The following is a 24,911-nucleotide window of genomic DNA, read 5'->3' as shown; positions in this document are numbered from 1 at the left end:
AGCTAACACGTGTGAGTGAAGCCTGTGAGTAATGCTTCTGATGATTTATTTACTCATATGGAGTTTGTGACAAGCTAATGTGAATCTTTAGAGATGTTAACTCTGAATTGTGTTGTTTGTGTAGACTGTTTTTTTATTGCCTGATTCCATCCTGTGACCTGATCAACTGTGAGCTTACGTGATCAACGGCGAGCCAGACCCTGTGATTCTGTGAAGGCCTTATTGCTGACGTTCAGCTCGAACCTGTTTGCATCGCTGGATTCTTTCAGTTACAGCTAAGCTGTTACTTTGCACACACACTACCCGGGTAGTAAGAAAAAAAAAGGCCTCATACATACATTCATATTTTTACACTACACACCAACTTGTGAAAGAACCAGGAGGACTTTTGGACATTTTTTTTTTCTTTTTTTTTTTCTTTCTCGGACCTGTTTTGCACAACCTGGACTAAATATTGTATTTTTCCCATTCCAGCAGTGTGGTGAGATACAGCAAAATATTAACCTGTTTCTTCCTTCTATTATTTTTTTTGTTACATGTACAATAAATGTGCTGGCTGTTAGCTGCTTTATACAATTTGGCCCAAAATTCATTCTTATCCTCCCAAGAGTCGAACCTAGCCCTATAACTATTCAGAGTAATATAACATAGTGTCATACTGACAACTGTTGCCGTGTTACATAAAATAAATGTTTATATAAAAATGTTTAATAGAGAAATATGCAATGATGGTAAAAAAGAAGTAAAACTTTTAAATATTTAACTAAAACAACCAGTAGGTGGCAGCAAGTCACTTTCTTTATGAGAGAGTCATCGAGTCATTCATTCAGCAATGAAGCAAGTGGCTGTGAATGAATGATTGACTCACGATTTGTTCAAAGCCCCAGAATTGTTTGCGAAACACCGAATTGTGTTGTAGCTGTGATTTTCGTTAGAACTATTATTTCATTGCAAAATGGAGTAAATACGGACAGTACTGTGTTTAAAATGTAGGTTTTGTTTTTTGAACTGTTGTATAATAATGTCACGTTTGCAGTCATGTGGATATTTGGGAACAATTGCATTCTTGCTCGTTATCATTAAATACAAGAACTCACACAAGGTATGTTTTTGTATCGGAGAAAGTTTGAGTCTTCAATCGAAATTAATGCACTGTGTCTATATTTGTTCTTCATGCGAGTAAGTGCTAAATCCCCACTTTCACAAAGGTGCATTGTCGAGAACGGCAGTAATTTAGTGCGATTTAAGGCAGCAGACTGCACGCAATCTATCATATGCATGCTGCTTTGTATGGATACAGTCATTTTTGACTGCAAATGATGAGGTAATTTGATTAAATGTACTGGATTTACAACATTTTGGCAGTTAGAAATACATGTTCGATTTTAATATTATTTTAAGGCAGAATTAAATGAACTACTCAGCATTTTGTTCGCGTACCCCCTTTTGTCACCTCACGTACCCCAGTTTGGGAACCACTGCACTAGTTGATTTAGTATTTTTACATTAATGACACTTAAATATATAAATATATACTCAAAAGTATTTTATACATTCTGTAAAAGTGTATCCAGTGACAGTGGCGGAGCCAGGATTTTTTCATAGGGGTGGCCAGGCAGGGGCCAGCAACCAGTCTGGGGTGGCACAGAAATCTTCATTATTTCAACATAAAAACGAGTCTGACAATAAAGTACTGAACTGTGCCTACAACACAACTAATACAGTTCATTTGTACTTAATTAATTGAGATGAGTGAATGTGACCTTTTTATTTTATTTATTTATTTTTTTTTTTTGCGTTCCTCACTTGCAGGCATATTAGTAAAGTGGCTCACACTATAGCTAAATTTCAACTTGTCCAGTCAGCTTGTTCTAGTTCTCAAAACCCCCAATAACTTGTTCTCCATTGTTGCATATCGAGACATGCAGATAACTACATACTGTAGTTCAAAGATTATTCTGTTTCAAAAATTAACCAAAAAAGTAATAACTAAATTTTAAACTTTCTATATAGTCAAAATAAATACTTGCAACAGTTCTATCATACCTAAATTAATCTCATACAAAGAAAAAAAAGTGTTCTCTTTCGAATTCCCATTTGCTGATGCAGAAGTCAACAGCACATAAATGCCAGAATGTAAAATTAATTATTTTAAGCATTTAAATGTTATAACTTTTGTTTGTACTTTATAAATTATTGCAAAATTAGCATTCTTCTAATACAAATGCACAGTTCTTACATTTATTTATGCATTAAAAAAAAGTACATATCTGTTTGTGCCTTAGGCCTATATTGTGATCTGACATAGCAGAATTTTTTAGTCCAGAGACATGTGACGCATAAATCTCAAATAGGCCTACATACATACATGCATGCACAGTTTTGATGCAGCTTTAATCGTCATTTCATAACTTAACAGACGACAGAACTACGACTTTGCATGCTCGTAGTTTCTTTTACGCTTTATTTATTGTGAGTAGGCTAATATACAGTGCGCCGTATTTGCGCGTGATTGAAAACTGCACGTCTTGCAACCCACCAGTTGAGAAACATTTACGTAAGCTATATATAATGTTCGCCGTTCACTGCTGTTCTGCTGAAGCTCATTCGGCACCTGTATCATTTCCGCGCGCGTTTGACTTGAGCCTGGCGCTGAGGAGAAGTTGGAGTGCACGTCTGAAAAGTCTCCCGTTTTTTTTTTTGTGGTCTTAATGAGACGGTTCTGCGTTTAAATAAACGCAATTCTTGTCAACAAAAAAATTGATTCTGAAGCAGCAGTTGTGAGTGGGGTGGCCAAAGGGGTGGCCAAGCTTCCTTGCTCCGCCCCTGTTCAGTGAGGGCTTCTTACACCAGTAGGGTAAGAACTTTGACTCTTTGTGCTATAACAACTAAATTAGCAAATGTTTCTATTTATTTCTTATAACAACAAATTGGCTGATGCATCATCCTGCATTCTAAATATGTTACAGTTTAAAAGTATGGGGGGCAACTTCCCCCATGTTACCATACAGAGATACACACACACACAGGTTTGTTTTTCTATCTTAGTGGGGACTCTCCACAGGTGTAATGTTTTTTATGCTGTACAAACTGTATATTTTATCCCCCTACACTACCCCTATCCCTAAACCTAACCATCACAGGAAACATTCTGCATTTTTACATTTTCAAAAAAAAATTTAGTATGTTCTTTAATCCATTTCCCTCGTGGGGACCAGCCAGCGGTAGGTGATCTCAGGTTTTTATTACATCGTGGGGACAATATATCCCCGCGATGTTATATAAACAAGAACACACACACACACACACACACACACACACACACACACACACACACACACACACACACACACACACACACACACACACACACACACACACACACACACACACACACACACACACACACACACACACACTAACTGCATGAGATAGCCCATTAGAACAAAGTTAGCATATAAGAAAAACTTGTATAGTTTTAGATTGGGGTCTAATTCTTACCATTAACTAACCATCAACTTCCTATTTTCCCCTTAAACTCCTATTTACCACTTATTAATGGTTAGTAAGGTAGTTAAGTTTAGGTATTGGGTAGGATTAAGGCATGTAGAACATGGTCATGCAGAGTATGGCATTAATATGTGCATTATAAGTATAAACAGCCAATATCCTAGTACTATGCATGCTAATAAAGCAACTTAATAAAGTGAGAATTAAACACTAAACTTAAGTGAATGAAAATGCATCTCACCGCATCAGTCCTTAGCTCCTCTCTGACAGCCTGGATGGTGTCTCTACACTCTGCCAGCAGGCTTTCATACAGGCGCTCCTTAGTCTCTTCATTATCTGCCTGTGAACAGTAAGAGACTGAACAGTCAGGATACCTGCAGTCACAGAGTATTGTGCGTATAACTGTAAAGCTTTTGGTTCAAACACAAGCGTGTGATTTTAGGGTCATTTCGTTTAGTGGGAAAGGCACTTCCTCAACTTGAGTGCACACAATCAAAGATAGCAAAGATGTGTAGTCCAGTAGTAATCAGCACTGTGGATTGGTGTACCCATAAACTCTGATCTTAGAAAGAGCTGTCATTTTACTTTTTACTCTTTTTTTTTTTTTTTTTTTTTTTTAAGTCTAAAATCAGACATCTAGAAAGCTGTAGGAGGAGAGGGTTGTTTTTGTTTATGCTTTATTTCTTTATTACTCCTTAACATAAAATGGTATAAAGGAAAAAAAAATTCACCCTGATGACATATTTATGTGACATTAACAATGCATTTAATTAAGGACTTAGAAAGTGCAATTTTCTCAGTCACTTGGTGGGGACAAAAAGTGCAAGTTTATCATTCAAAATTCATATATGCATTTTCTCTGAATTGTCAAAACGTGCCACGGATGCGAAAAATGCAGAAAAATCTAACCTGATCCAGTTTTTTTTTTTTTTATGACAGACGAAAGTTTGAGGCAGTGTGTAAATGTGATAAATAAGACCTCACGTTGTGTCTAACATGTGAACATTTCGGACGTGAATTTTGGACTCAGTGTGCAAAGGCCTTAAGTCTTGATTTAAATATTTGTGCTTTTAAACCAGTGGTTCCCAACCTTTTTTACGGCATGATGTTATAGCGATCAGTGAGTCGAGAGCGCACATGCGATTTGTTTGCACATAATAGACTTGCGCATGCCTTTCTGAACAAATGCTGTCACTGTAATTTTCTTTACCTTCATCACAATCATCATCCATCAAAACCTTTTTAGCGACACTGGTTTTCTTTTTCCAACTGAGAGGGTTAGTTTGCATTTTGAGCCACTATTCAGTCTGTATTTCACAGCAGTACAATGAGAAACGGCCTGGGCTGATCCGAAACAATCACAGAAATTGTACGAGAGAGGTGGTGCCTTGTTTTAAATGTATTTAATTCATTTATATTTTTTAAATGTAACAATTAAATTAATGAATTACAGTATCTCACAGAAGTGAGTACACCCCTCACATTTTTGTAAATTTTTATTATATCTTTTCATGTGACAACAATGAAGAAATTACATTTGCTACAATGTAACTCACACAGCCATTAATGTCTAAACCGCTGGCCACAAAAGTCAGCACACCCCTAAGTGAAAATGTCCAAATAGGGCCCAATTAGCCATATTCTCTCCCCGGTGTTATGTGACTCGTTAGTGTCTGTGTATGTACCAGTTATCAATGTAAAGCTGCTTTGAAACAATCTGCATTGTAAAAAGCGCTATATAAATAAAGGTGACTTGACTTGTTACAAGGTCTCAGGTGTGAATGGGAAGCAGGCATGTTAAATTTGGTGTTATAGCTCTCACTCTCATACTGGTCACTGGAAGTTCAACATTGTACCTCATGGCAAAGAACTCTGAGGATTTGAAAAAAAGAATTGTTGCTCTACATAGAGATGGCGTAAGCCAGGGGTACTCAAGTTCAGAGGCCAAGAGGGCCGCTTTTCAACCAAATGAAACGCGAAGGGCCACAAATTATAACTTGGATCGTAAGACTTTTTAGGCCTACTTAAGACAATATTTGTAGTTTTACTGTTTATTTACTAAAAATGCAGTTTATTATCTAGCTAAGTCTTAATAGTATGGTGTACTTTTTAAAGTGTCACTTAACATGATAAATGGCATTTAAAAAAATGATTAATAGCTTGTCTTGCTGTATTCTTAATGTACAAATGCATAAAGAAAAACAAGAACTGATGAAAAGAAATCCTTATTCATCCTTATTTCATTTCTTTTCACAAGAAATTTAAGGCCTGGCTGTTGTTCACTGGCTGATAAGAGTTTGTCCGTAAGACGAAAACATTGCACTTTTTTATAGTCTTTTTATACTCCATTGCACCTTTTTAACACTTTTTATAGCACCTATTTATATTCAGAGAATAAACGTTTTATTATTTATATTATTATTACCTTTTAATTTGGTAAGAATCCAAAAAAATTTCTCTTTTTTTTTAATGTTCAATCACAATCTCATGAATTACCTAACTATAACCAACGTTGTAAACATGATAAATAAGATATTCTCCGTGAGCTCAATGATGTGATGACAGATCTTTAATGGGAGTGCTGCTTGCTTTCTGTTTATAACACATTGACATTAAGAATAAAAGGTTTGTTTTTCATGATGCTCGGCAACTTACACACTGCAAAGTTTGATGAAATGCAGTTGACATTCCTCATGGAAAAATAAGGTTACATTGTTTTTTACTTGCGCGCACAGTCTCGAGCCTTTGATGGCTCAAACACAAAGTGCTTGACACATGCGCACTAGAGAGATTCATGCTTGTCTAGTCTTTTTCGCTCAAATAGTTACAATAAAATGTCTTTGTACTTGTTTAAAATTAGAGTTGCTGGTATCTGTTAATCCCCTCAAACGAGCGCTCTTCAACACGGTCGGCTATTGTTTGTTGTTACTCTTGTTCCGTCTTATCCGTTTCTTTTCAGACTGAAACAACAGCCCGTTTCAGTGCTGACACCTTGTGGACAAACTAAATTAGTGCAAAAACTATTCAATGCGCGCGTGCAAAGTGCCTTCAGTTTATACTGTTCTTTGCGGTTAGAAAAACTGCTGCGCGTGTACACTATACACGTTCTCTGCTGATGATTACAGCGTCACGCGCACTGTACGCCTACCCTTGTGTAAAAAAATAAATATACATTTATATGTAGCATGATGCGGGCCACAAATTTTATGCTGACGGGCCGCCTGTTGAGTACCCCTGGCGTAAGCTATAAGAAGATTGCCAAGACCCTGAAACACAGTGGCCAAGACCATACAGCGGTTTAACAGGACAGGTTACACTCATAACAGGCCTCACGCCATGGTCGACCAAAGAAGTTGAGTGCATGTGCTCAGTGTCATATCCAGAGGTTGTGTTTGAGAAATAGACATATGAGTGCTGCCAGCATTTCTGCAGAGGTTGAAGGGGTGGGGGGGTCAGCCTGTCAGTGCTCAGACCATATGACGCACACTGCATCAAATTGGTCTGCATGGCAGCCGTCCCTTTGGAGACTGGTCCGCCTGGCAGTATTCCAACATGATAACGACCCCAAACACACCTCCATGACGACCACTGCCTTGCTAAAGAATATCTCCAAACCTAAAACCTATTGAGCATCTGTGGGGTATCCTAAAAAGGAAGGTGGAGGAGCGTAAGGTCTGTGTGTGGAGTTATTTTGAGGAGACAGCAAATTTATATTGTTATACAAGCTGTACACTCACTACTTTACATTGTAGCAAAGTGTCATTTTGACGAGCAGGGCGGGCGAGAGCCGTGAGGGAACGGCGCGAGTTTCGAGTTTCACACGGAGGAGCTACGGAGGCATAAAAGGAGGAGCGACCAGAAGGACAGGAGAGGACCAGGCCTGGACTTTATTTTATGTTTTATTATGTTTGTGTGGCCGGCAGACGTCCGCGAGGGTCTGCCGGCATTACTTTCCTTTTGTTCTTTGTTTATTTTGAATAGAGCGCAGTCTCGGGAGTACTCCCCGGCCTGCGTTGGGTGTATAACGAGCAGGGCGGGTGAGAGCCATTAGGGAATGGGGCGAGGCCGGTGGCGCGAGTGATAATGAGCATCACCAGCGAGGCGCGCCGGCCTCGAGTCTTTCATGGAGGAGCTCCGGAGGCATAAAAGGACGAGCGACGACCGTGAAGGACGAGAGAGGACCAGGCCTGGACTTCATGTATTATGCATTTTATTTATTATGTTTGTGTGGCCGGCAGACGTCCGCGAGGACGTTCGTTTATTTTGAATTAAAGTTTTGTTTAAATGTTCGCCGGTTCCCGCCTCCTCCTTCCTGTATATATGAACTACGTTAGTCATTTCTTCAGTGTTGTCACATAAAAAGATTTAATAAAATATTTACAAAAATGTGAGCGTTGTACTCACTTCTGTGAGATACTGTATATTAAAATATTTAAATTAATTTTAAAAAGTTACCTCACGGCCCCCCTGGAGGATCACTGAGGACCCCTAGTGGGCCGCTGCCCACAGGTCGAAAACAATAGTTTAAACCAATCAAGAGCATGAACACGCGAAAGAGAGCAGATAGAGAGCTGCTAGAGAACCATGTTTCAGACAGCAGGCAGACAGTGAAGCGAGCATAAACAAAGAAATCAGAGGTGTAACATTATATTGGATCAGTGCATTAGGTCTTAAAGCGACAGCAGACTATCTATACCTGCTGCTGTCTGTCATTATTGTTAATCAAAAAATAAGAGACTGCTTTGTATAAATTAAATATAGATTAATCTTTATTAGTGAAGGCTATGCAGTGCTTTTAGATCTGATTATTCCATTTCTGTACCTGAATATTACTTTTGTTAGACCTGTTTTGTTAGACCTGTTAGACCTTACATTATTTGTAACTTTGGTCTATAGTATTTATCTATGCTTGTAATTTGTTTATTTGTTCTTATTTTATTACTGACTGTTCACTTGTCTTTAATACATTTTGAAATCTATTAGGTAGGTTAGTAGTTTTTGCAGTGTTATCAAAGTACTTGGTGTTCTTTAAGAGAAAATGGAAAGAAATGTATATTTGTCCAGTACTGTAACATCACCCAGAGATAATAAAATTTCTCATGAAAAGATGCATTTTAACTTTCTGTAAAAATTCTGTAAAAGTATTGATTTTTTATACCGGAGGCAAAAGGACGGCACATTACCACATGAGTTTGTTGCATTCAGAATGTCAGTAGGGTAATTTGTGTCCCTTAAGCCCCATTTACACCGGGTACCAGGATACCATTCATTTTAATGGCGCGCTGGCGACTTCCGGCAACAAGAGCGACAGTGACCATTGCCGACAGAATGTAGGCGTGTCAAGCGACAGGAAACAAGTGACAAAAGTTCAGATTTTTCAACTTTATGCAAATCAGGAGCCAATTTCACGAGCGACAACCGATAGGAGTGAAGGCTCTGGAGCTTACGTCACCATCTTGAGTGCAGGCAAGACAGACAGGAATAGTTCGAGCGATTTCACTGTTTTATATGATTTGACTACATAAAATGATGCGTGGAAAAGAAACTGTCGGCAGTCTTGTGAGTTTGATTCATACATTTTGTTTTGTTAATTATATGATGTCGTGAGCAGTTTAGCACTGCTGATTATTACGGGCAAGGAAATTGATTGTCAAAAAATACTAAAACGCATTTCGATTTTGACAGTTTAATTTGTCGATAGACTGATCGTTAATCTAGTTAATGATTTAATGCACTGAGCTCTGCAATCACAACTCTACAACAGCAGAATGTTTCTTTTAATTATTTTAAACCTAATTCCTAGTCAAATTAGAATGATTTCTTAGTTTTATATATCATTTGTGATTGCATTTTCTATAGATATGGCCAGACATGCAGTCTACCAATGACAGTGTGACAGCACTAGGAACGCCCACAAGCGACTTCACTGTACACAGACAAGCGACATGCAGCGAAAAAGTCGCTGGTGGTGTGAACGGGACTTCAGTAATGTAGTGTATGAGGTAAAAGTTGTGTAGTGCATTTCAGCCTTTAGTTTCAAGACAAGTAAAAGGAAAGGATTTACTGTGGTCAACAAAAGTATTTGCTCATTGGTCCTGGGTTGTGAATGTGCTGCTGAAGTAATTTTTTTGAATTTTTTGCCAAAGTAACTGATGATGGAGACACACACACACACACACACACACACACACACACACACACACACACACACACACACACACACACACACACACACACACACACACACACACACACACACACACACACACACACACACACACACAGAGAGTACCATTTATAATACAGGTTTGATGGAGACTGATATCCAAGTATCTGGATTGCTTAAACAAGGTTATGAGATCAATTATGTTTTTTAGTTGTGATTTAAATAATTGGAAAGTTACTATGACCATATTTTTGTTGCACTACTACCATGACCACTAGGAACTTCAGGTTTATTCATGGGTTGCATTTATAAACTAATTGAAAATAGACACTAACATAATGGTGTCAAGCACAAAAGTAATAGCAACAGAAGGATCATATACTTAATTGTACATCACAACTAAAACACCAGCATAACAACTGTATGAGTAAACTAGATAAAACTGTAAACCTCCACAGTTAAAATGTGTTGAGGATGAAAAACAAGCATCAACACAAAAATGTAACAAAACAAGTTTCTGGAGCATTCCTGTTGTAGCAGGCATAGCAGACTAGGCAAATTATAGACAAAATCAAAATGGCATAACAAGGGCATTAACTTTTGTCATTTCTTAAAAAAATAATAATGGTAAGGCTTTATTTTACATTGTCCTTGTTACGTTACATGTAGTTACTACAGTAATAACTATAAATTATGCATAATTACATGCAAGTAACCCTAAACCAAACTCTAATCCTAACCCTAAGTAACTCTAATATTAAGTAACTAAATGTATACTTACACTAACAAGGACACTTTAAAATAAAGTAACCAAATAAATAAATAGAAATAACAATAAAAGTATAATTAAGAAACCATGAGATTTCTAAAACTAAATGAAAATAGTTAATTTAATGGTACTGCTAAAACTTGAACTTTAAAACACCATGAGAAACAAACATAAGCACACACCCACTGTGGAACTGTGGTCACACCTAACCAACACCTTGCATGACTAACTGCAACTGGGTGAACCAGATTTTCTAACCAAAGACTGTGTAAAGCAAAAAAGAAAAAACTAAGAGAGCTGTCCCTGAGAATGGTTATTCTTTGCAGAAAGCGGTCTGGTTAAGATGGAACAACATACCATAGACGTGAGCATACTCATGGGTGAGGTGTGCCTGGGTGGGGAAGATACTAATAACGATAACCATTTACTGATAAAGACAAGAATTTTTAAAAGACACATGTGTCAGCTGCAAGCAAGATGGAGAAAGAGCATCTCCATGAGGAGAGCACATAACACTGCACATTCAGTAATAAATTCACAATCACAAGAATGTGATTCTAAGGTAATCTAAAATGACAATATTTTAAACTTGAATATGCAAGGTTCCTGTTGTCAGTCGCTTCTAGTTATTTTTCTGTTAGGATATGTGCATTCCTACCAGGACTTATTTAACATACAATACTGACTAGGGCTGGGCAAAAAAAATATATTTTTCGATTAATCATTTTTTAAAATGTGGTCGATACGTTATCGATTTTCAAAACCACGTTTGGATTTTTTCCAAAATCGAGACCCTCAAACATTGGACATAATATCTGATTGACGTTAATTTTATTACTAGACTTCTCCACTAGATGTCATCCTCTTATTTATTACAGTGGGGCTGGTGTCGTTCATTTAGTGCTGAACATGGCGGATGCAGCTGCGCCTTTCAGTCTGAAAGACGTTCTGGACAGCTGAAGGAATGGTCAGTTTCCCGATCGGGTCAACGCTGCATGATCAATAAAGTTTATCATTTGCACGCGTTTTCAAGCTTTGCCAATATAAGCATTCAAGTGAAAGAAGTTGCGAGCACTGTGTGAGAAGTTGTGTGCGCATCACACACACCCGAAAAGCTCAGAGCTGCGCGCCTCAGACAGCGTGCAAATAATAAAATTAATACCCTTTCACCTCTCCTTGCGTCTAAATGGACAAATTCACAAATTTATCTCAAAATCTCTGCCTTTGCGAGTATCTCAGTAAATGGAATTGAGAATTGTTTAATTTCACTGGTATCACAACCTTATTTATTACAATATACAGGTGCTGGTCATATAATTAGAATATCATCCAAAAGTTTGATTTATTTCACTAATTCCATTCAAAAATTGAAACTGGTATATTATATTCTTTCATTACACACAGACTGATATATTTCAAATGTTTAATTTTTTTTTTAATTTTGACGATTTTAACTGATAACTAAGGAAAATCCCAAATGCAGTATCTCAGAAAATTAGAATATTGTGAAAAGATTCAATATTGAAGACACCTGGTGCCACACTCTAATCAGCTAATTAACTCAAAACACCTGCAAAGGCCTTTAAATGGTCTCTCAGTCTAGTTCTGTAGGCTACACAATCATGGGGAAGACTGCTGACTTGACAGTTGTCCAAAAGACAACCATTGACACCTTGTACAAGGAGGGAAAGACACAAAAGGTCATTGCAAAAAAAGCTGACTGTTCACAGAGCTCTGTGTCCAAGCACATTAATAGAGAGGCAAAGGGAAGGAAAAGATGTGGTAGAAAAAAAAAAAAAAAAAGTGTACAAGCAATAGGGATAACCGCCCCCTGGAGAGGATTGTGAAACAAAACCCATTCAAAAATGTGGGGGAGATTCACAAAGAGTGGACTGCAGCTGGAGTCAGTGCTTCAAGAACCACTACGCACAGACTTATGCAAGACATGAGTTTCAGCTGTCGCATTCCTTGTGTCAAGCCACTCTTGAACAACAGACAGCGTCAGAAGCGTCTAAAGACAAAAAGGACTGGACTGCTGCTGAGTGGTCCAAAGTTATGTTCTCTGATGAAAGTAAATTTTGCATTTCCTTTGGAAATCAGGGTCCCAGAGTCTGGAGGAAGAGAGGAGAGACACATAATCCATGTTGCTTGAGGTCCAGTGTAAAGTCTCCACAGTCAGTGATGGTTTGGAGTGCCATGTCATCTGCTGGTGTTGGTCCACTGTGTTTTCTGAGGTCCAAGGTCAACGCAGCCATATACCAGGAAGTTTTAGAGCACTTCATGCTTCCGGCTGCTGACCAACTTTATGGAGATGCAGATTTCATTTTGGCCAAGATTTCTAAAAATCCTTTCTTTGTATTGGTCTTAAGTAATATTGTAATTTTCTGAGATACTGAATTTGGGATTTTCCTTAGTTGTCAGTTATAATCATCAAAATTAAAAGAAATAAACATTTGAGATATATCGGTCTGTGTGTAATGAATGTAATGAATATAATATACAAGTTTCACTTTTTGAATGGAATTGGTGAAAAACTTTTTGATGATATTCTAATTATATGACCAGCACCTGTATGTAGGCTATACATGGGTAAAAAAACAACAAAAACAATAACTATTTTATTTATTTTTTGTGTGTGTCGGGGCCAGTGAAAATGTATTGAATTCATTGAAAATAAATAAAATAGAATCGAAATCAAATTGAAATATAGCTGCGAGCAGCGATGGCGGGCCCAAGCCCGGTGGCACCGCCACCCCGGTGGCTTCAGGGCAACTGTGCACAGCGGGCAATAGGCACTTAAAACGGTTAAACATCAAAGGACTATGTCAAATTCACTCCACATTTACTGCACTACAAGGTGCCGCTATAGAGCCCCTCCTCCCTGCCCATTTTCAAAGGATTACATGTGCCAAGTTTTAACATTATTCTGATGAATTTTGAAGCAAATCAGGTAAAAATAAGAGGGTGATCTCAATGTATGCTGAAAGTGACACATTTTCTGCTTCCAGTTGGTGGCGCTATGACTTTGAATCACAATAGTCAAATCCATGTGATCAGCCTTGTACAACGAAGACTAAGCCAAAGTTTCATCAAAATCAATTAATGTATGCAGAAGTTATAACACTTTGTTTCCTTTTCTTGCCATAAATTCGTTGCCTCGCCACGGCCAGACCGTTTGAGATATCCAAAATCCGTTTGCAATTAAACAACTTCAATGTGTTAGCAACAAGTTAAAAAAAGCTTGGTGTAAATTGGATAAACCCTGTAGGAGTAGTAGTATAAAATTCATAGCCTGTTTTTTCAAAAAATTAACATTCAAACCAAAATAGCTGACTTCCTGTTGGTCGGAGCTAATGAATGTAAATTAGAAAATTGTCCGGCTTGATGAGAATAATATGTGTACCGAGTTTGGTGACTGTAGGAAAAACTAACCCCCCCACTTTTGTCAAAAGGTGGCGCTACTGAGCCCCTCCACCACGCCCAGTTCTATGGCTTTGTCCATGTCTACTGGTTGACAATATTGATGTGTGTGTCTAGTTTCATGCAATTTGAAGCATGTTAAGAGCCTCAAAAACACTCAAGAATATTACAGTTTGACCTGTTGCCATGGCAACAATATTTCAAATATCAAAAATCCTGTCATAGGTCTACATCTGCTGTGTATTGACATTACACTGATGAAGTTTGAAGCAAATCAGGTAAAAATAAGAGGGTGATCTCAAAGCATTTTAAAAGTGATACACTTCTTGCTGCCATTTGGTGGCGCTATAACTTTGACTCACAATAGTTACATCCATGTGATCAGACTACTACAACCAACACACTCCTGAAGTTTCATAAACATCAATCAATGTATGCAGAAGTTATAACACATTTCCTGTTTCCCTTTTCTCGCCATAAATTCGTTGCCTCGCCACGGCCAAACCGTTTGAGATATCCAAAATCCGTTTGCAATTAAACAACTTCAATGTGTTCGCAACAAGTTAAAAAAAGCTTGGTGTAAATTGGATAAACCCTGTAGGAGTAGTAGTATAAAATTCATAGCCTGTTTTTTCAAAAAATTAACATTCAAACCAAAATAGCTGACTTCCTGTTGGTCGGAGCTAATGAATGTAAATTAGAAAATTGTCCGGCTTGATGAGAATAATATGTGTACCGAGTTTGGTGACTGTAGGAAAAACTAACCCCCACTTTTGTCAAAAGGTGGCGCTACTGAGCCCCTCCACCACGCCCATTTCTATGGCTTTGTCCATGTCTACTGGTTGACAATATTGATGTGTGTGTCGAGTTTCATGCAATTTGAAGCATGTTAAGAGCCTCAAAAACACTCAAGAATATTATTACAGTTTGACCTGTTGCCATGGCAACAATATTTCAAATATCAAAAATCTTGTCATAGGTCTACATCTGCTGTGTATTGACATTACACTGATGAAGTTTGAAGCAAATCAGGTAAAAATAAGAGGGTGATCTCAAAACATTTCAAAAAGTGATACACTTCCTGCTGCCAGTTGGTGGCGCTATAACTTTGACTCACAATAGTCACATCCATGTGATCAGACTCCTATAACGAACACACTCGTGAAGTTTCATAAAGATCAATATATGTATTAAGACGTTATAACACATTTCCTGTTTCCTTTTTCTCGCCATAAATTCGTTGCCTCGCCACGGCCAAACCGTTCGAGATATCAAAAATCCCCTGGCAATTTTTAATCATCAGTGTCTTGACTTCATGCTGACCGAGTTTGGTGGCGATCGGATTAATCGTCTAGGAGGAGTATATCAAATTCCAGAGCATGCGTTTTTCAAACAACCCTTAATAGCTGACTTCCTGTTGGCGTGGCGATTAACTTAGAGCGCGAAAGTTGTTCGGCCCGATGAGGTCTATATGTGTACCGAGTTTCATACTAATACGTGCAAGCATGTTTAATATATGGACCAAATTTTCAGACTTTTTTCAAGGGGGCGCTGTCGAGCCCCCCTGCCACGCCCGGGTACCAGCCTCTCCGGCGTCCTAATGGCCGCGGATTCCAATGTGTGTGCTAATTTTCAAGAGTTTTTGAGCATGTTAAGGCCCCCAAAAAGCCCCGGAAGACGGAAAAAAAAAAAAAAAAATAATAATAATAATAATCCTTAGAAGAACAAGAGGGCCCTGCGCGAATTTTCGCTTGGGCCCTAATAATAATCCTTTGAAGAACAAGAGGGCCCTTCGCGAATTTTCGCTTGGGCCCTAATAATCCTTAGAAGAACAAGAGGGCCCTGCGCGAATTTTCGCTTGGGCCCTAATTAGGACATCTGAATCAATACCCAGCCCTAATACTGACAAACCATGGTTTAGAGCAGAACTCATCTCAGGCCTACAGATGTGTACAATCGGGCAAAAATACAATGACAAAAGCTAAGAAAAGCTACTCTAAAAAGCTCAAAAAGAAGTTTAAGTTTCTGCATGTAGGACAAGAGAAGATGAATAGACAGTGACCAGGGAGCCTTAAAGCAGCTCTAAGGATAAAGCAATAAATCTCTTTTAGCGTGGTGTAGCAGGGGTCTGGAATACATTCGTCTCTGGTAGGGCATAATGTGCTGTCTGTATTTTTTTCAGCCAACAACCCTGCATCAGTGTGGAAAAGCCTGAAAGACACTTCTGCATTCTAACATGCAACTACATGTTTGGTCTTATCTGACAGCTTATAAAACAAATAGGAATGTGGTGAACTCAATAGAGATATTAAAGACCTAACATTGAGGAACTGTTGCTTAACACTAGCACTACCGGAATTCCATAACTACTAGAACTGCCAATAGCGGTCATTTTGACTGTTCATACCAGACAGCAGTGAATGTCATTTTTTTCATGTTATATTTACTTCAAAGCTTCTATGGTCATGTTTAATGAAAAATGTGGGGTAATTTAAGCATACATAATATAATATGTTCGTGATATTATTGTGTAAGAGCTACTAGACCTCCCACAAAAGTGCATGCCGCAATTTGCTTTCTGCAATTTGCATCCGGCAAGCTGGAGATCAAAGTTTTTCACCGCAGTTAAAATGTTGTTTTTGAAAGTCAAAATGTCAACAAATATAAAATGAAGCAGAATATTTCGTTAGATAAAAACATATTGTGAATTTTGGAAATGATTACATCTGTCTTTATTCAATACATTTTGACTTTTGGAGTTTACAATGCTTTAGCATTATCGGAAATGTTTGGACCACACGAATCGGAAACAATTTTATGCAGCCTCTAATGAAATCTAGAATGAATAAATAGTTCTGTTATATTAGGACTCAGAACCTCAGAATCAGTGTCAGACGAACTGTCAAGAGACCAAGAGACATCGCTCTCTGCTCCTCCATCAGACTCTGCATCATCAATGTTCTCAAGCAAGGATAAAACCTCAGTGACAGTCATTTTCTTTCTTGTTGCCATTTTGACGGTAAAGCTAAGTTTTAGCTTATCAAAAGCATACAAAACTGCCAGAGAAAGGTTGCTAGGCAACAGCTACGCACATCTTTAACCGCGGGAAAAAGCGCTGAGGAGATACGCCTGCAATATGTGCGGTCAAATTGACCGCTATGGCCATTCAAGGTAGAAATACTCAGAACTCTTTTGTGTTTTGAAATTTTAATAAAATAACAATGTTAAAATAAAATTTACATTAATTTAAGAAAAGTCATGGAACTGTAGTTATATGGGTTTTATTTCAACAAAGTTATTACATTGCAAATCTTTAAAACGGTCAAAATGACTGCCTTGGTAGTTCTAGTGTTAAACATGATTTGACTAATGCTTGATTTGATTCTTTGAAAAAGGCGCCCACATTGGCATGCAATCTAACTTTTTATATAACGGACTTAAATTTATGAACAGTGTTAAAGGGAAAAAAAATTTGATGACTAACTCATAAGACTAATCTAAACAGTTTATGCAAATGGACAATGATAAAACAAATTCTGTGAGACATTCTATATTGGTTCTATCACTAATGGATCTGTAATAATCTTAAGAAACAAACATTTTGTCCTTACTCCACATCATCTATCAGTAAATGTATCGCTCTTATCAGTTCTAATAGCTGACATTCAAATTAACCATGGTTGCCTTTCAAAAGGAACTCTACACTGCGTTTGAAATGCATATGGGGAATGCCTCCGTGTGAACCGGTGTCTGAAAACAATATCAACTAACGACAATCCTATTGGCCGGCGACAGCCTATGACGTCATCATAGCGAGACCCGGAAGTATATAAGGAGCATCTAGAGAACCAGTCAGTATGTTTTGGTCTTTAGGAACTGTTTTGTTTGAAACAATATCAAACCAATATTAAGGTAAGACAATGTATGTTTGACAAACATTTCAGGAAGTGTGTGCATCCGTGTCCCATGGTGTTGACATCTGATCACACACATAACTTATAATGTTGTCTTTTATGAGAACAAAAGAGCATGTTCAGGCAGTTCTTGTGGGATCTGTCTGTTTGTTATTGTGAGTGTGTTTTACTTGTAAAATGCTCTACTCTTCTGGTCTTTTCCTCGAGAGAAGGACCGGCAGCTGCACCTAATGGTTCGGGTCTTATTCTTGCTGAGGCAGAGTAGAGACTAGATAATGGGGTTCTCAGCTGAAGCTTGTTGAAGAGTCGAAGGGGTGAAATTCCCTGCGACCTTCGACGGCTGACAAGAGAGAGTTGTGTGATTATGATGATGTGTTGTCTATGACATCATTAAATTCAGCAGCAGTTGCTCTTCTTGTTCTAAGCCAAACAAGAGAGCAGGAGATGGCTGATGAGGATGAAGATGGTGAGCCTCCTGAATCCTCAAAGCCACCCTGCCCCTGCATATGTATATCTGTGTGAGATTATGGAACACACCTCTGGCAGACTGCAGCTGCCATTGCAGCAGGTCAAGAAAAAAACGGTTCCTTTTTTGCCCTAATCCTCCAGCCACCGTAAGCTTTCCATTCCTTCTTGATCTTCATACTGAGAGCGAGAGGGCATGGAAGGACCTGTATTCAGCTTGCATTCATCAACATCAGAAGGTTAATTCGCTGGTGTTGATGGAGTGAGTATGGGTACACGTTGATGCCTCCTACTGACGAGATGGGTGCAACCATCTCGTGATGTAGGTAGGCTCCAACACTCTATACACGGCAGCAGGTCAGGTGGATGTTGCTTTACACACAATGTCTGTTTGTAAGCATCAGTTAGACCTGCTAAAAATTGGCATGGTAGGTCTCTTTATATTTCTTTCCTGTGTAGGATGCGGACTAAGGGCCCTGAAGTTCTATTAGGTTGGCTAGAACGATATATTATTAAGGTAGTACTTTGTTTGTCCCTTTTTTTTGGATGTTGGCTTCAGATAATGAAGCCACTGTTCGTATGTATTCAGATGTTGGCTTTAACTAAGCCGCACTGTTAGCCACCTTTTGGTTAATTTATCTTTCTCCTCTGGTAAATGCTAGAATTTTGAGATTAGCTTTCACTAACTTCAGATAGATTTATGTTTAGTGCCTGACATTGTGGGCTTGGGTTGAGATTTGCTCCTAAGCTTTCTGTAGAAATGTAGTATTCTCAGAGTTTGCCTCCACTCAGTTGAGAGTTGTTGGTAGAAGCTGTTGATTCTTAGCCCCAAGCAGATCTATGCTTAGGTGTTGGCCCTATAGGCCCACAGCTATAGCTGGCCTAGGCTAGGGTTTAGGCGGTCTGCTGGTAGCATTTTACGCCCTTTGTATACTACCCCTGTTATGTGAGTGTAGTTTTTCCTAGTTCTAGACTCCTCTTATCAAATTTGTCAGGTCAAGGCCCATTGTGCCTTCGGTGTAGGTGCAAAATAGATAGCAGCTAAGGTAGCAGACTATTGGTAAGTCTCCCTGGTGCCGTTGTCTCAGATGGTGTAGGCCCCTTTTCACTATGTGAATAGAAACTTTGTTGCTGTGGCCCCGCTCCCCCAGAACTATCTAGTGGTACTTTGACTTCAGTTTTTCCCCTGAACCCCTTGAACTATGTTCAAACTGGAGTGATATGGTTGTAGCTTTTTATGAAAGCTCCTGTTCCCTAGGGTTCAGTACAGATTCAGTACAGCGTTCACATATGTTCAAGTGAACCGCACTAACCGAGCAATCACACCAGGGTTCATTTTAAACGAACCAAACATGACAAGTGTGAACGCACCCTAAATCTACAAAACACAACTTCGAAAATAAATCTGTTATTTCAATTTAACATGTGCCTCTATGCCTCTATTCTGAACACCATTTCTTAACCGAAGCTTAGAAATGATAAGCTGATGACATAACGACAAAACAAGTGCAAATGGAAAAAGGACAAACTGCTGGTTTCATATGAAATTATGAGTTTCTTACCATGTTCCTAAAGCTGCAAAGTGTAAATACTAGGGTTGCACCAATATTATTTTTTTGGGGCCGATACAGATACTGATATTTGTCACTTCCTCACTTATTTGAAATTTTGTCATCAAAATTGATAGTATTTTGATCAAGCAAAGTGTTTTGAATAAGCAAAGTTCAAAAACACCTGCATTAAAATATACTAGCAGATTTATTGCTGCATCAAATAATTTTTAATGAACATGGATTGGATCCATTTAACATTCAGCATGCCTACATAAAGACAACAGAACAAAGATATATATGAAATAAACTTTTTTTTTTTGGTAGGTTTAATAGTTTTCAGGTACAGAAATAAAGTAAACAAATGTAAAATAGCACTGCATATTCACTAAAAATTAAATACATATTAAAGGTGCCATCGAATGGAAAATAGAATTTACCTTGAATAACGAGTTCAGTACATGGAAATGACATACAGTGAGTCTCAAACACCATTGTTTCCTCCTTATATAAATCTCATTTGTTTAAAAGACCTCCGAAGAAGAGGCGAATCTCAACATAACATTAATATGTATGCCCCCAATATTTGCATATGGCAGCCCATGTTCAAGGCGTTACACAAGGGCAGCCAGTATTAACGTCTGGATCTGTGCACAGCTAAATCATCAGACTAGGCAAGCAAGCAAGGACAAAATGGCAGATGGAGCAATAACTGACATGATCCATGATGATATGATATTTTTAGTGATATTTGTAAATTGTCTTTCTAAATGTTTCGTTAGCATGTTGCTAATGTACTGTTAAATGTAGTTAAAGTTACAATCGTTTATTACTGTATTCACAGAGACAATTCACCTTGCTATTTTCATTTTTAAACACTTGCAGTCTAATTCATAAACGACTTTGTGGCGACCAGGGCGGGCGAGAGCCGTGAGGGACTCAAGGCCGGTGCGCCTCCCAGGTGAAGCTCATTAACACTCGCGCCACCGGCCTCGCGCCGTTCCCTCACGGCTCTCGCCCGCCCTGGTCGCCACAGACTTCATTCTTTATAAATCGTTCCAACAGTGTGTAATGTTAGCTTTAGCCCGTTAGCCACCAAGCAAAGCCTCAAACTTATTCAGAATCAAACAAAATAAACATCCAAATAAATACTATACTCACATGATCTGATGTATGCATGCAGCATGCATGACGAACATTTTGTAAAGATCCATTTTGAGGGTTATATTAGCTGTGTGAACTTTGTTTATGCTGTTTAAGGCAAGCGCGAGCTCCAGAGGCGCATTTCTAATTATGCCCCAAAATAGGCAGTTAAAAAAAAAAATGTATTAAAAAAAAAAAAATCTATGGGGTATTTTGAGCTGAAACTTCACAGACACATTCAGGGGACACCTTAGACTTACATTACATCTTGTAAAAAAAAAAAATGTTCGATGGCACATTTAATTCTTTATTGTAACAGACTGTGTGATTAATCTTCTAATTTGTTTTTGTATACATTAATATTTTTTATAAGTTTAAATATGTATGAGATCTGCATTCTCATCTTTACTAAGGTGGGACTCTTATTTTGATGGGTGTTCTAGTGTACAGACTGACAAGGAGAGCACAGTTCTTCAGAGTTATTTTACAGATTTAAAGTTTGTCCGTTCATTGAACATCCCCAAAAAGGCATAAGATCTGTATGTATTTGTTAACTGTTAGTTGTAATAAGTGTTCTGAGAAATTCGCTGTATGTTGATGATAATGCATTGGAGAGAGAGAGAGTGTTTAATGTGCACTTGTGCTCTGTAAAGTTTAGTTTTTGTGGTGATTTGTTTTGAGTGTAAATGGACGCAATAAACTTTATAAAACATCAATAAAGGTTTGGTCATCTGTCAGATGGATCCACTACACGTATGAAAGTTACACAAGTTATGTAGTGAAGAACAGTGTGCAATCTTTTGTTATTTCAGGGTTTCTGCACGTTTCATCAAATCTAATTTAATGCTTATTGATGTATATATGATTTGTGAAAAAAAAACGGGGGGGGGGGGGGGTAGTAGGTAGGCTAGGTAACTAGGTAAGCAAGCAAGGACAATAGTGAAAAATGGCAAATGGAGCACTAATAAATGACATGATCCATGATAACATGATATTTTCAGTGATATTTGTAAACTGTCTTTCTAAATGTTAACATGTTGCTAATGTACTGTTAAATGTGGTTAAAGTTACCATTGTTTCTTACTGTATTCACAGAGACAAGAGCCGTCATTATTTTCATTATTAAACACTTGAAGTCTGTATAATTCATAAACAACTTCATTCTTTAAAATCTCTCCAACAGTGTAGCATTAGCCATTAGCCACGGATCACAGCCTCAAATTCATTCAGAATCAAATGTAAAAATCCAAATAAATACAATACTCACATAATCAGACGCATGCATGCAGCACGAACACTTTGTAAAGATCCATTTTGAGGGTTATATTAGCTGTGTGAACTGTGTTTATGCTGTTTAAGGTAGTCGAGAGCTCGGGGGTGGGGGAGCAGGAGATTTAAAGGGGCCGCAGCCTGAATCGGCGCATTTCTAATTATGCCCCAAAATAGGCAGTTAATTTTTTTTTTTTTTTTAAATCTATGGGGTATTTTGAGCTGAAACTTCACAGACACATTCAGGGGACACCTTATACTTATATTACATCTTGTAAAAAAACGTTCTGTATTTTTACATCTTGTAAAAATACTTAATACTTAAGTATTAGATAGCTTAGATATTTGCACCACTATCTACAATGACACTAATAATTCTTAATTTCAGATAGAAATGCAAAATTAATCGGTAGTTATTAATAGAATAACGAGACAAACCTCTACATTCAATCGAGTGTGGTCCCATTTATTTCTGATCACAGGGCATAAACATACAAACCTTTAGTCCAAAAGTTCACACATTTGTAGAAATGCACGTTTACCTCAGATTTCATTAGAGAGAATATAATCCAGGCCATACGCAGGGTTTCATAGTTACTGAGGTCAGAAAATGTTTGCTAGGGGGGTACGGGGCATGCTACCCCGTGAAAAGTTTTACCGACAAAGCCTGATAACATGTCATCTGACCGCAGTTAACTGTTGTTCAACTGAATCTCCCTCGTAGTCACCTGTAGCCTACCTTTTCCGCGCTCATTTGACTAGCGCCTGGTGCTGAGGTGAAGTTGGAATGCGCGTCTGAAAAGTGTCCAGTTTGTTGTGGTCGTAAAGAGACAGTTCTATATAAACAGCGTTTTACTTGGCGATGTTTTAAAAAAAGATTTCCATTTTTGGTATTTTATATGTTGGTGGTTTGTGGAGTAGCATTAGGGGGGATAAAAAATAATTCAGCAGAAGCAGGGATACATGGACCAGAATGGGGGAAATTCCCCCCTACAAATCGCACCCTGTGTGTGTGTGTGTGTGTGTGTGTGTGTGTGTGTGTGTGTGTGTGTGTGTGTGTGTGTGTGTGTGTGTGTGTGTATATTATATATATATATATATATATATATATATATATATATATATATATATATATATATATATACACACACACACACACACACACACACACACACACACACACACACACACACACACACACGACTAAAAAAGCTGCTTGTCCAAAAAAAAAAAAAAAAAGGTTTGTTTTTCGTGGCATAAATTCAAATTTAAAATTTCTGAAAAATTAAAAAAAAAAAAAAAAATTCAGCTTTGACATTTAAATCTGCATATTTGTGATAGATTTGTGATATCACAATGAAGTAGACTACGAAAATGAATGATTCATCTTTCATTTTAAATTCTTAAATTTGATCAATAAATTTACTTATAATACACTATGGGCTGTTACCAATCAAATTAAATCATTTACAAATTTACAATAAAAAAAAAAAAAATACAACTGCATTAACGTTATGGGATTGTAAGAAATTATACTTTTAAAAAATTAAACTAAATCACTAGTAGGTGACATCAAGAAACCGCCTTAAGTGAGTCATTCATTTAAACGATTAATTCCAATGGCTGATTCATTCAAGAATGAGGCAGTTGTTTATGAATGGGTCATTGAATCTTTGAGTCAAAATGCTTCAAATTGCTGAATCATTCAGTAACGAAAACAAGGCTGAGCCTGCATCTCAATGAACATTCTATCCATGCTAAATAGTAACATTAATATTCAATACTATTTAGGGCCAATAGTATGCACATTGGGATGCAGGGTGAGTGTTGCTACTAAAATAGAACAAAAACAGTCTATGTTCCTTCTAAAATGTAAGTGACTTTATTAATTAATATTATTTGTTAAGTGAACTGTTGTATGAAATAAGTGTCATGTTTTTAATGTCATGTTTGGTGGTAGCCCGTTTAGGAAAACAGCATTCTTGGTAATGTGATTTTGCTTAACTGTATAAAGTTATAAAACCTCCACATTTTGAATTTTTACCGCAGTATGTTTAACATTATTTTTTTGTGTGTGTGCTTCACTCATGTTTCCATTTCTCTTTGAGATGGTGCGCAAGCCTCAATAGCGCAACCTTGTTATTGTCAGTACATTATACAGCCTATTATCATCCACTATCGACCGTCACTTACACTAAATGTAATAAAATCATTCTTGCGTTTGTTGTTTTTTTTTTTTTTTGTATTGATGTTTTAATCAGGTCCTTGTCCGACCGGGCAAGTAAAATTCTTTCACTTGCCCCTTCAATAAAATCCACTTATCCCGGACTAATTGAAAAGTGTTAGTATCGAGCCCTGACATGTTAAACCAGCACTAAATCCTGATTTATAATCGAGACGTTGTCTGACAAAATCTCACACACAGACAGTTAAAGACAGTTGCTTTGATTTTGGCTAATGATACATGTACACGTAAAATGATCACTGTAAGAGAACAAATAAAATGGATACTATTGCTTCTAACCTGACTGAGCGCACAGCCTCAACTGAATGAGCTGCTCCTCTCAGCCACTCACTGAACAGCAGACGCAGAGAGAGGTGCACGTGCGGCAGTGGCAGGAAAGTAAGATCTTGCGCTCGTGTGGCAGTACTGGGGAGTCTCGGAAGCTAGTTCAGGTTAAAAAGTATATTGTAAAGTCGCAAAA

General features: G+C 37.8%; 1 protein-coding gene across 2 annotated transcripts in view; it reads right to left on the bottom strand.

Annotated features, from left to right (window-relative positions):
• The window catches only part of srp68 (signal recognition particle 68), a 65,606-nt gene that overhangs the window by 20,169 nt on the left and 20,526 nt on the right, over positions 1 to 24,911 (bottom strand). For both annotated transcript variants that reach the window (XM_067374365.1, XM_067374364.1), the window contains one exon: positions 3,752 to 3,850. In XM_067374365.1, coding sequence (XP_067230466.1) covers positions 3,752 to 3,850 — 99 coding nt within the window. The remainder of the gene's footprint in view (positions 1 to 3,751; positions 3,851 to 24,911) is intronic.

This window comes from Chanodichthys erythropterus, chromosome 21, assembly GCF_024489055.1.
Source record: "Chanodichthys erythropterus isolate Z2021 chromosome 21, ASM2448905v1, whole genome shotgun sequence".
Lineage (NCBI taxonomy): Eukaryota > Metazoa > Chordata > Actinopteri > Cypriniformes > Xenocyprididae > Chanodichthys > Chanodichthys erythropterus.
The sequence above is the reverse complement of the archived record's forward strand: the minus strand, read 5'-3'. Positions and strand labels throughout refer to the sequence as shown.